General features: G+C 35.3%; 1 protein-coding gene across 3 annotated transcripts in view; it reads left to right on the top strand.

Moving 5' to 3' along the window:
* The window catches only part of VPS54 (VPS54 subunit of GARP complex), a 93,207-nt gene extending 82,951 nt beyond the window's left edge, over positions 1 to 10,256 (top strand). For all 3 annotated transcript variants that reach the window (XM_082851340.1, XM_082851338.1, XM_082851339.1), the window contains exons 21-23: positions 2,714 to 2,821; positions 4,739 to 4,833; positions 8,767 to 10,256. In XM_082851340.1, coding sequence (XP_082707466.1) covers positions 2,714 to 2,821; positions 4,739 to 4,833; positions 8,767 to 8,872 — 309 coding nt within the window. In that variant the 3' untranslated portion in view covers positions 8,873 to 10,256. The remainder of the gene's footprint in view (positions 1 to 2,713; positions 2,822 to 4,738; positions 4,834 to 8,766) is intronic.
* Positions 10,257 to 12,382: the final 2,126 nt, after the last annotated feature.

Raw genomic sequence — 12,382 nt, 5'->3', positions numbered from 1 at the left:
AAAAGAGCAATTTTTAACTTTGGTGAACTCCGGTTTATCAGTTTTTTTCTTTTATTATTCATGCTTCTTGTGTCTTATCCCAATAACTTTTTGTCACCCAAGTTACAAAGATAATTTCCAGTGTTTTCTTCTAGAAGCACTATTGTTTTAGGTTTTATATATAAGTCCATGATCCATTTTTAGTTGATTTTTTTTATATAGTGTGGAATAAAGAAGTACAGTATCAAGTTTAAGTGATTGAAGAAACGTGTGGTGAAGGTCAGATGGAAAGGATAGTATCTTGAGGGAAAGCAGTGATGAAGGAAGGTTTTGGGGGTGTGCTAGTTTCCTGGGGCTGCCATAACAGATTCCCACAGACTGAGTGGCTTATAACACAAAAATTTATTCTCTTGTAGTTCTGGAGGATAGAGTGTCCCTAGACCATGCTCCCTCTGAAGGCTCTAAGAATCCTTCCCTGCCCCTTTCTAGCTTCAGGTGCTTGCTATCAGTTGTTGGCATTACTTGGCTTGTAGATGCATCACTTCAATCTCTGCCTCTGTCTTCACGTGGTCATCTTCCCTCTGTGTGTCTCTGTGTCTAAATTTCCCTCTCCTTTCTTTTATAAAAACACCAGTCAGTGGATTTAGGACCCACTCTAATCCACTATGACCTTATGAAGCTCTAGGTGAACATGAATTTGGAGAAGATATTATTCAACCCAGGACAGGGGGACAGTTAAGATAAGGGGATATTACCACAGTAGGATACTAAAATAAAAAAGACAATAACAAGTGTTGGTGAGGATATGGAGAAATTGGAACCCTTATAGGCTGCTGGGTGGGATTGTAAAGTGGTACAGCCACTGTGGAAAACATTTTGACATTTCCTCAGAAGGTTGAACATGGAGTTACCATATGATCCAGTAATTCCACTTCTGGGTATATACCCAAGAGAATTGATAACATTTGTCTACACAGAAATCTGTACATGAATGTTCATGGCATTATTATTCATAATAGCCAAAAAGTAGAAATAACCCAAATGTCCGTTAATTGCTGATTGGATAAACTATGGTATATTCATGCAATGGAATATCATGCAGCCATAAAAAAGATGAGGTACTGACACATGCTGCAACATGGATGAACCTTGAAAGCATGCTAAGTGAAAGAAGCCAGTCACAAAAAGCCACAGATTGTATGATTCCATTTCTAGAGAGTAGTAGTTGCCAGGGGCTGAGGGGAGGGAGGAACGGGGTGTGCCTGCTAATGGGTATGGGGTTTCTTCTTGGGGTGATGAAAATGTTTGGGAATTAGTTGTGATGGTTGTATAAGAGTTTACTAAAAAATGTTAATTGTACACTTTAAAGGGGTGAATTTTATGGTATGTGAATTATATCTTAAAGCTGTTATTAATAAAAAAGATAAGGGGATGTTTGATATAACTCTAAGCTGAAGAGAGACACACCCTTGAGTGGTCACGACTTTGCTTGGTCCAGTCACACGGTGACTTCCACATGGTTCTGCTGCAGCAGTATATTGGAACTCATCATTTTAATAAACTATATAAGATTAGTGCATCTAAAATATAATTATTTAGCCCAAATTTGTCTTATAAATGAAAATGATATATAATTTAAGCCGTGAATTCTAAAATGTGGGCTAAAAGGTGATTATCTAAATCATAACAGTATACTGTTCCAGATGTAAGAACAGTAAGTGAATTTACCTAATTTAAAGTTTTCCGTATAGATCATTGAAAAAGTCTTCTCTTTATTATTATTATTACTATTTTAAATTTATTTATTTTATTTATTATTTTTGGCTACATTGGGTCTTCATTGCTACACTCAGGCTTTCTCTAGTTGTGGCGAGCAGGGGCTACTCTTCGTTGCGGTGCACGGGCTTCTCATTGTGGTGGCTCCTCTTATTGCCGGGCATGGGCTCTAGGCGTGCGGGCTTCAGTAGTTGTGGCTCATGGACTCTAGAGCGCAGGCTCAGTAGTTGTGGTGCACAGGCTGCTCCATGGCATGTGGGATCTTCCCGGACCAGGGCTCGAACCTGTCTCCCCTGCATTGGCAGGCGGAGTCTTAACCAGTGTGCCACCAGGGAAGCCTGAAAAAGTCTTCTCTTAACCTTAGGGTAAATATGATTACTATATTGGCCCACCTACCAAGAAAAAGAACATTTTAATTCTACCAGTTATATTGATTTCAGATATGATCATGTTGAACACATTCTTAAAATCATGTTTAAAAAATAATCTGTTAATTTGGAGGGCCTACTTTAATGATTCATTATCGTATATTAAGCCACAATAGTAGCTAACATTTTTTGAGTACCTACTTGGTATCAAGCACTGGTTTGAGTTCTTATGAGCCATCTTTTAAAATCCTCCCAGCATGCCCTTTGAGATATAGAGAAATATCTCACCCAATATAGAGAAGTAACTCACCCCATCTCACATAGCTAAGAATTTTAAGAGTTGGGATTTGAACCCAAGCAGTCCATCTTAAGAAGGGAAGCCACCTATGTTCTTAGCCACTATATTATGCTGGTTTTCTCAAAATAGATTAAGCTTTTTAATGAAAAGTTTTTGAGATTTGCATGAGTAGCACAGATCACAGTTGAAGAGTTAGATGTGTAGGGGCAGAAAATATATGTTTTAGGGAACAGTGGGGACAATATGCAATCCAGAGGACATGAATATAATTCTCATTATTTTTCCCTGCCAGTATGAAGTGAAAGCTCCCGTTCCTTCTGCCTGTTTCAGGAATATTTGTAAGCAAATGGCAAAAATGCATGAAGCTATATTTGATCTCCTTCCAGAAGAACAAACACAAGTAAGTAGTAATTCCTAAAACTATTATATATAACATAATATGCATGCAGAATTGGAGTGTTTTTATTATGTACTTTTGGCACAGTTAAGCTTAGTTCGTATTCCAGTATGATTATTATTATTTTTTCCAGTTGTTATATTGACTTGATTTCAAAGTGCTCCTTGCCCTGACATGCCAGAGCAATAGTAGCTTTGCTGTGTAGTCAGCCATTCTAAAAAGCAGATTTTCATTTGTTCATTGGGTCATCAGAGGTCCCAGATTCTACTGACATCATTTATTACATAATTAGTTTGAAAATCAGGATTAGCATTTATCAGTGAATAGTAGAATATGTTACTCACTGTGATTATAATCCAAATTGGATAGGGGAGGAATTAGTGATGGACTTAATAATGAGATGACATATAAAGTAACTCAATCAATATGCCTTAACATTAATATTTGTTAGATCAGCATAAGTGATGTGTAGTAGGCACAGATCAGGAAAAATAGCAAAATGGGTAGTCTTTGGCACCTCTTACTTTTGAAGTATCCACCCTCTGTCTCTACTGTCTTCCCTACACCATTACCAGAGTTCACTTTTCGGTGACATTCCTACCCGTGACTTCCCTCGATTCCCTCGCCTAGTACTTTAAAGTTTCCAGTACTTCTTTTCTTCTGGTCTTCTTTACCCACCTTAGTTTGTTCCCTTTATACCAGGTGATCTCATTCAAGTCTAATTGTAGAATGATATGTTATAATTAGTACAAAACTAGTTGTTACATGACTAATGATCTTAGTTTTCACTGGGATTTTTGCTATTTAGACAAGTTTCTTATCAATATTTCAGTTTGTCTTGAATTGGTTGAGTGCTTGGAAATGGTATTTGGGAGCAGAGAGTAGCTTTTTCAGTGTCTCTTCCCTGCTCTTGCGCCTGCTGTTCTCCTTTCCCATGCCACCTCAGACTTCCATCCTATACTAGCTATTACCATTTTTTCATGCTTCCCTAAGTTTTCATTAATCATACCATCTTTATGATTAAATATCATCCAGCGCCTTTGGGGCTCTCTGAGGACTGAGGAGGAGGCTTGAGATGTGGAGCACCCACTAGGGTCTCTTCTTCCTTTCTCAGTCTTCCTAGCCAAGCCATCCTTTTCATTCCACATGTAAGATCCCCCACCTCTGACATTCTGACCTTCTGGATTTGCCATTTGAGTTCTAATTCTAGAACAAGGCTTAGCCAGGTCCAGGAGCTGGGTATATAGGTATTTCATGTATTTTTATCTGCATCATCATTTAAAGGGAACTCTTGTCAAGCTGGGCACAAATTATAGATTTATGTCATTATTGTCACTTGAGTACGAGTAATTCCATAAAACTTTTCCATAGATGACTTTATATATTTTTTCCCATGGGAAATATATTTCACAAAATTGTTTCCATAGATTAATTGTATATAATTTCAGGTCAGGCATTTCCCAAAGAAGTATTGCATTAAAAATCTGCATGTGAAGCAATAAAATACTTCCAAGTAATTGGGAAGGATAACGGTAGCCTTGCCTTTACCATTGTGACTTTTTTCTCTATCAAGTTCCTAGTTAATATCGATACATTGCAGAATTCTCCGTCTCTTTTTATTCTTTTCACCTGTATGGTTGATCCCATTTACACATGCCAGAGGATTTCTACTAAGGGGCAAAAGGCAGTGATAAGTCATATCACTAAAATAAGTACTACTGAAAAGAGCAAAAAGAGCTTTTATCCAACTAAGGAGACAAACTATACTGAAATAGCAATTAAATACTTTCAGAGGAGCATTTTAAAAGTATATGCCAAAGCAAAAGGTTTTTTAAATTTTTCTGCAAATAATAGTGATTACTTACTTACGTCTTCTATGTCAATAGAGCTTTAAGAAACTGAGTTTTATTTCTTTTCCAGATGTTATTTTTAAGAATTAATGCAAGTTACAAACTCCACTTGAAAAAGCAATTGTCTCACTTAAATGTGATAAATGATGGAGGACCTCAAAATGGGTATGTTTTCAATATGTTTTTACCCCGTACTCCCATATTGAACTGTTTGATTGGTTTTTATTCATTATGCTGTCCTTTTCCACTATAATCTTGCCAGGGCCCCAGACTGTAAAATCAGCAGACTTTTGCCTTTTTTTCCCTCTGTGGAGGTGATGTATATCTATATCTATATCTATATCTATCTGTGTTAAAGTGTTTTATAGATGGTGAATTAGTTAACTGACCTTATATGTCCATTTTGAGGCAGTGTACATTAGTAGCACCTCCTTAAGTCACCCAGTAGTCTTCACCTATCCAGACAGAACTCAAAGTCCTACTTTGTATGACTGTGAGAAAGTCACTTAACCTTTGTGCCTTATTTATCAAATGAGAACCATAAAATCTGCCTTAATTCCTTCACAGGGTTACAAAAAATAAGTATATACATATTTTATTGTAAGCCGTTGAACAAATTATATGTATTATTGGCGAAATAGATTTAGAATCAGAAAACGGGTTAAGTTCTGCCACTTACTAGCTCTATAACTGGGCAAATCACTTACCCTGGGTCTTAATATTCTTAGATTTTAGAATAGGGATGATAAAAAGTCCTGTCACAGAATTTTTGTTAAGAGCAATGTAGATAAAGATATGGATTTAAAGATTATACAAAGTGCAAAGCGCTGATCTTGTAGGTACACCTTTATATGATTTCTGTAGTGTGTTACCTGTTCCATGGATTTTTAAGAGTAGAATATTTTGTTCCCTTTTAAAGGAATTTTAGGCTTAAGTTTCAAACTTATAGGAACAAATATAAAAAACATCTTTTGGAGTCAAAAGTTGGCCCTACCCTTAAAAAGAAAAGAAGTACAGCTGGCCCTTGAGCAAGAGGGGGATGGGGTGGGGGTTGGAGGTGCCGACCCTCCAGCAGTTGACAATCTGAGTATAACTTAGGGAGCTGGCCCTCCATATACAGGGCTCCTCTGTATCAACAATTCCACATCCACAGATTCAACCAGCTGCAGATCATGTAATGCTCTAGTATTTACTGTTTTTAAAAATCTGCGTATAAGTGAACCCACGCAGTTCAAACCTGTGTTGTTGGAGAGTACAGTGAATTGATTTTGCACAAAACAATTTGGAAGCTTCAAACTGCTGAATTTGTCAGCCAGGCTGAATTTAAGAGTTTTATGCAAAAATCTGATTCTCTTTTGATTATTACCTGGTTCTTTTTTTTTTTTTTAAAGATTTACTTTCAGAAATTTCAGAGCCACAGAAAAGTTCAAAGACAGTATAACAAATATCAAATACCTCTCAGAAACTATTCATAAAAAGCTAATTAAAGGCCCATTACACTCATACTTTTCTACTTTTATTCACGTAACTAAATCTCGCAGGTTGGTTTTTCTCAGACCAGTAGTTCTGAAGCATCCAAGTTAATTCATCACCTATTATTTTCTTTGTTAATAAAGCTATTTGGGGGTTGGTACCACCTTAGAGATCTTTGTTGTCACATACTTTTAAAGACACTAATACTGTGTAAGTCAAACTATGTCTTTGAGCGATCACTTGAAAGATAGAATTCCCTGAAAATTTCTCTCTAGACTCTAGCCAAAGACATAACAAACTACCTGCTTAAAAGGAACTTTTGTTCCTGAAATGGCTCTAAAATTTTACCTTTTTTTTTTTCGAGGTGAAATTCACATAACATAAAATCAACCATTTTATAGTTAACCATTCAGTGGTCCTTAGTGCCTTCGCAGCCACCACCTGGGTGCAACTGCCAGCCCTGTCTAGTTCCAAACATTTTACTACCACAAGAGGAAATCCCAGACCCATTAAGCAGTTGCTCCCTATTCCTTCTTCTCCCCCGTCCTGCACTTTTTCTTTTTAATGTGATTTTTTTTCTCTATTTTAAGATATTTTTAAAATAGAGAGACATATGGAGAATATTTATATTCCTGTTACTTAGAATTGATCATTATTAACATTTGTCATTTTCACTTGGAAAAAAAAATGTTCATCATTTTTTTTAAAAATGGCATTCCAAATGGAGCTTAAGTACCCCTTGACCCCATCTCCAGTCCTTTTCTCTTTCCTCCAGCCCTCAGGCAATGTTTCTAGTAAATCGGGTCTATATCCTTTAAGTCCTTCTCATTTATTGTCTCTTTATCTAAAAAAAAAAATGTGGAGCTGTTTTATGAATTTAATTTACTTACATGGTATATTGTACATATGCTGCTTGCTTTTTTCCACTCAACATTGTTTATGTTGATATATAGAAATTGTCCATTTTTGATTGCTTTATTGCATTCTCCCACATGAATCAACCATATTTAATGTTTCCATTTCACCTGGTGATCGATTTTAGGTCATTACTTTCTTCCATTACAATCATGCCACAGTGAAGATCTTTCCTTATACATGTGTAATGGTGTGATCATTTCTTTAGGGTAGGTACATAGAAGTGGATCACGTGTACATTTTCACTCTACTAGGTTTTGCCAGAATTTTCTCCAAAGTGGCTATACCAAGTGCCCACCTTTATTCCACATCTTGCCAACATTTGCTGTTAGATTTTTTAAATTGTTGCCAGTCTAATGGGATACAGTGGTATTTTGTTTTGATTTGCATTTCCTAATGTTTGTCATCTTTTCACGTATTTGTCATTCAGGTGTTCTCATCTGTGACTTTTCATATTCTTCACCCATTTTTTATCTTGGGTATTATCTTTTTCTTGCTGATTTTAGATTTTTGCGTATGACCTCAAACTGATCCTTCATTGGTTATATATATTGCAAATATCTGCTTTTCTTTTACGTTCTTTTATCAAATATTTTCAACTTTGATGTAAAACATATATTTTCTATGTACTGTCTTGTATAGACTGTAAATAGTTGACTTGATATTTTAAAATGGAGATTTCTGTTAATTTCGTTTAATTTTTCATGTGGGAGTCTTGCCTTAAGACTTTGTTCTTTTTTGAGCCATTGCTGTCAGTTTCAGCATACTTACTAATTTAGACTTTTTATGGATTTTAAAGCACCTTGACCCAGATGAGTTTCAAACAAAAATATGGTCCTTACTGAATTCTGCCATGTGACAAAAGCTGAAACATTAAGTACATAAGTATGAATGTATTTATAAATTAGACTCATACATATATTAAGGGTGCTTAAAATACCTTTGCCCCCTTGTGGTCCAGCAATCCAGAACTTACATGCTCTTTAAAGTATCAAAGCTGCATTTCCTCTTCTTTTACAAACTACTAAATCAAGATCTCCTATTTGTTTCTGCATGGGCCAAATCTGTCAACGTACACGTCTAATCAGACCAGTCCCTGCTTTTTGTGTGTGGAGCTTTGGTATCTGTTTATCATCTGAGCATTCTTTCCAGGAGTGTTTTTTCAAGGATAGGGATTAATGTGACAGCTAAATACTTAAAAGTATAATTCTTTTTGTCAAGTATTGTTACATCGTCAATAGCAAGTTTTGTATCCAGCAGTACTTAACACATGAGTCCCAGCCTTCATTTAACTTCTTAGGATGGCATTCAGGAAACCTTGTCTGTCTTTTCCTTGAGTTCAACAGTCATATACATGTATACTCTATTCTAGTGACAGCTGATCAAAAAAAAAAAAAGTTTAACTTGTTATTTTTCTCTATTTCATACTGTTCTAAGATAAATTTATTTTATTGGGCAGAATTAATTATGAAACAGTCCAACCTGCATTGGTTTATTCCTTTTCAAAACAACACTGTTGAAAGAGAGAGAACATTAAATGATCTAACTATAAGATAGTAGGAATCATGCTGAGAGAAATATATTGACATTTGGTCCAAATTTTAAATCATAGTCTAGCAGCTAGGATAGGACTCAGATTACTCTGTGAGCATTGCTACTTTATTTGAAAAGAAAACATGAGATTAAAATAATTTTCTTTCCAATGTTTAGGTTGGTCACAGCAGATGTAGCTTTTTACACTGGAAATCTTCAAGCCTTAAAAGGCCTTAAAGATTTGGACCTAAATATGGCCGAGATCTGGGAACAGAAAAGGTGATGACATACTGGAAAACTGGGTAGTTCATTTTACCATGGGATGTGTATGTTTGTGATGAAAATATGGATGCCTGTGATTCAAGAACTGAACCTGGAACCCAAAGTGAACTGGGGTTGGGGAAGGAGAAAGGGAAAGTATCAGTGTTGGGAAACTGGGATTCACTGGGATCTACAAGGAATGCCATTTGTGTGCTTCCTTCAGTGAGGAGTAACTGATCAGGTGTCTATAATATTTTTCATTCTCTCTGGCAACAGACTCAGGTTTCTTTGGACCAAATCCAAAAGAACACATAGCTGTAACACAGCTGTAGTTGACTAGAATGCTCTGTATACTTTATATTAAAAAATGCTTTGCATTTCTTCCAGTGCAATGAAATTCATATGGTGTCCCACCTTATTTAATGATGGTACAATTTAAAATATTAAAATCTTACTCAACCTCTGTAGAAAGTTTTCTCTATGAAAGTAAAGCTGTTTGAAAAATTATTTTTTTACAGATCTTTCTATAAAAATAAACATCTTTTGATTGCTTGGATTTAGGAATTCAGTTTTTGTTTTAGTGACCAATGTCAAGTTTCAGGCTTTGTGTGTCACATATTTAATCTATCATCATCACCACTGTATGTCAACTGCGTAAAGCCTTCCAGAATAGTCTAAATACTTGAAAGACTGATCATAAGTAATAATTAAAGAGTAAGATTTTGGTGTTCATTTATGCAACTACTAATTTAAATACTTTTCAGATGTGGTGTATGAAAGCCTGCAGTTTAACAGCTGTATTTTTATAAAAGTATCTATGCAGGGTTGGGGTGTTTTTCCTTTTTATTTCTAGCAGAGGTAAGAATACATTTTCTTATATTCTGCCTACTTATCTAAATGTTAAAATGAGATCTCCTCATAACATTGAAGTATGTCCCCTGCCTTGGGTTCTTATTTGTAAGTAACTTTCAATGTGTATATGAACAAAGACCAGGGAGAAACAGAACTGTTAAAATATAGGCTGCTGTGTTGGGGCCAGAAATATAAGGTGATGAGTAAGTTATTTAAAAAGACTTTTATAACACCTACCTTCAAAATTAGAATCAGCAGCACTCTATAAATGAAAGTGCCTGTGCCTCACTTCACACCAGGAATCTTGCCTAACCCTGTCAGAGTGCCTAACCTTGTGGTGATTATGTACAATGAAATAGTCTTATTTTGTGCTCTTTGTTTTCCTAAGAGGAATTCTTTCCTTTATCATTATTAATTACAGAGGTATGTCATTGGTTCTTAAACTGTCTGTCTAAAATAAAGCTGTAAAGAATTACCAGACTTTAAAAGACAACTTTTTTTTTTTTATAGTAACAGTAAACTTATTAAACAGGCAGCTTACTCAAAAACACGTATGGAAGAATTGGAAAATGTAATTGATTCTTAGAGAAAAGCTGAAATTCAAACTACCAGCAGACCTGATTTGGGTTATTCAAGAACATTTTTCAGTAACAACAAGCAAGCTTCAACAAGTGAAGCTTCAAGGAAAGGTAACTTTTTATAACGTTATACCCCACCCCGCTATACTAGAGAACAAGGATGTGAAAGAAATGCCCTACCTCTACCCACCCCACCCCCTTCAGCTGGGAAAAGAAACACCACTTTGTTTCAATAAATGGCGAGTCTATGGAGAGCATGGCAGGCATCCCAGCTTTAGAACTGGATGAAAGATATTAAATACCTTCAAGTTTAATTCCTGTGGAAATAATGATGTGGTTAAGATTCTCAGAAATGCAAAAACTGGATTTGTTAGGTAACTGGCTAGTGAGTACTTCAGTGTTCCAAGAGCGAGTCTTCCAACTGACAGAGTAACTGTTTAGCAAGAGTAAACCATTTTTCTTCACCATTTCATAAAGTTAGCATTGAAAAGTATAAGTGTATACATGATTGCTTCACAGCTTTATTTTTAAAACCACAAACAGTTCAAAGTGACCATCACTGAGGCCTCTGTTAAAAGATTTTCCAGCAGAGCTACCCCAGTTTTAAGATTAAACAAACAATATTGCACTTTAAGATGAATTTAACTTTCAGGATCTTCTTCAAAAAGAAAAGTACTGCTTCCACCTGTGCTTTTCACAGACTAAAAGCATACCGCAGAAAACTCAACTTAAAAATTAACACTGCATGATACAGTAACATAGTAAAGTACCTGCCTATTTTATAATCCTAGAGAACATTTCATTGTAAGAAACTGTTTAACCCATAATTAGTATAAAGTGCACAATATTTTTCATTCAGTGGTCCAAGATACGAAGGTTCCCAGATACAATCTTGTTCTCTAATACTGCTCCAGGTGGGATGTCAATTCGGTCACCATGATTTGCGATGATGATAACCGTTCCCTAAGTGACAGGAAAAACAAAAAACAAGAGTATACTTGCAAGTGCAGCTGAAAATGCAATTGATTTTCTTACAATTATCAAGTTTATGTAGAACTTCACCTACAATGGAGTAAGTGTATTTATAAACAATATTACACATGAAAAACAAATAACACATTAAGGAAAACTGTAATGTGTCCTGTCACAATACTGGCGGTAGCTGTGGTACCATCTCTGATAAGGAGGCAAGGAATCTAGCAGTGGGAAGCAGGCCAGCGCCACAGAATAGCGGACCCTTTCCAAGAACTACTTGCAAGGCCACCAGCATTATCTACCTTCGTAAACTGAAAGGTGCTTGGTTTATATTTACATACAGGTGTGGGTTTTTTTGTTTTTTGGGTTTTTTTGAGAACAGTTCAATGATTTATATTTCATGTCTTAAGTAAAACTGTTTAGATGAAGCAGTATCAGCAATAATTATATATATGTTGTTTTGTTTTTTTCCCAAGATCTGTAAGTAGCTTTAATAGGAAGAACACCTGAAATCTAGGTATGGAAGTTTTAAAAAATATTTGATTAGGAAAAAACTGTTGAATCTTTGGTTCTGAGCTTTAATACTCATACCCATAGTCCTTCCTATTTCTTATGCTAGGCTGGAATGATACTCATCAAAGTATCCAAGCACTACAGTAATGTGAATGAACATCATACTGATAACAACAGATAAACAAGAATAGATTATAATCAGTATAAATGAAGCTGTCATTTTTTTCTACTTTCATTCAGATTCAAATAGTCATCTTTTAGTTAACTAATGCTAATTTATCAGTGATTCTATTTTAAATATTGTCATATTTCAATAAAATAGTACCAATTCAATTATTTAATAGTGTTTGCTTTCCATTTGAATGCTATACTCCACAAAATGCCTATACACAATTATATTTTAACTATGTTGTATATTTATGGAAAACAGTATTAATACTAAATATTGTAGTAAGCTATTTCATTTTTAAAATGCATATCTTATAAACAATCTGGTACAACCTAGGAAGTATTCCTTAAAGGTAAATTTAGGACTAGAAAATGAAACCTGTCTTGTAAAGCTATAAGAACTGTAATTTTCATCGTAACCACACACCTTTAATGAAACATTCTTG

The sequence above is a fragment of the Leucopleurus acutus genome (assembly GCF_964270905.1).
Source record: "Leucopleurus acutus genome assembly, chromosome: 12".
Taxonomy (NCBI): domain Eukaryota; kingdom Metazoa; phylum Chordata; class Mammalia; order Artiodactyla; family Delphinidae; genus Leucopleurus; species Leucopleurus acutus.
Note: the sequence above shows the minus strand (reverse complement) of the source record. Positions and strands in the feature narration are given on the sequence as shown.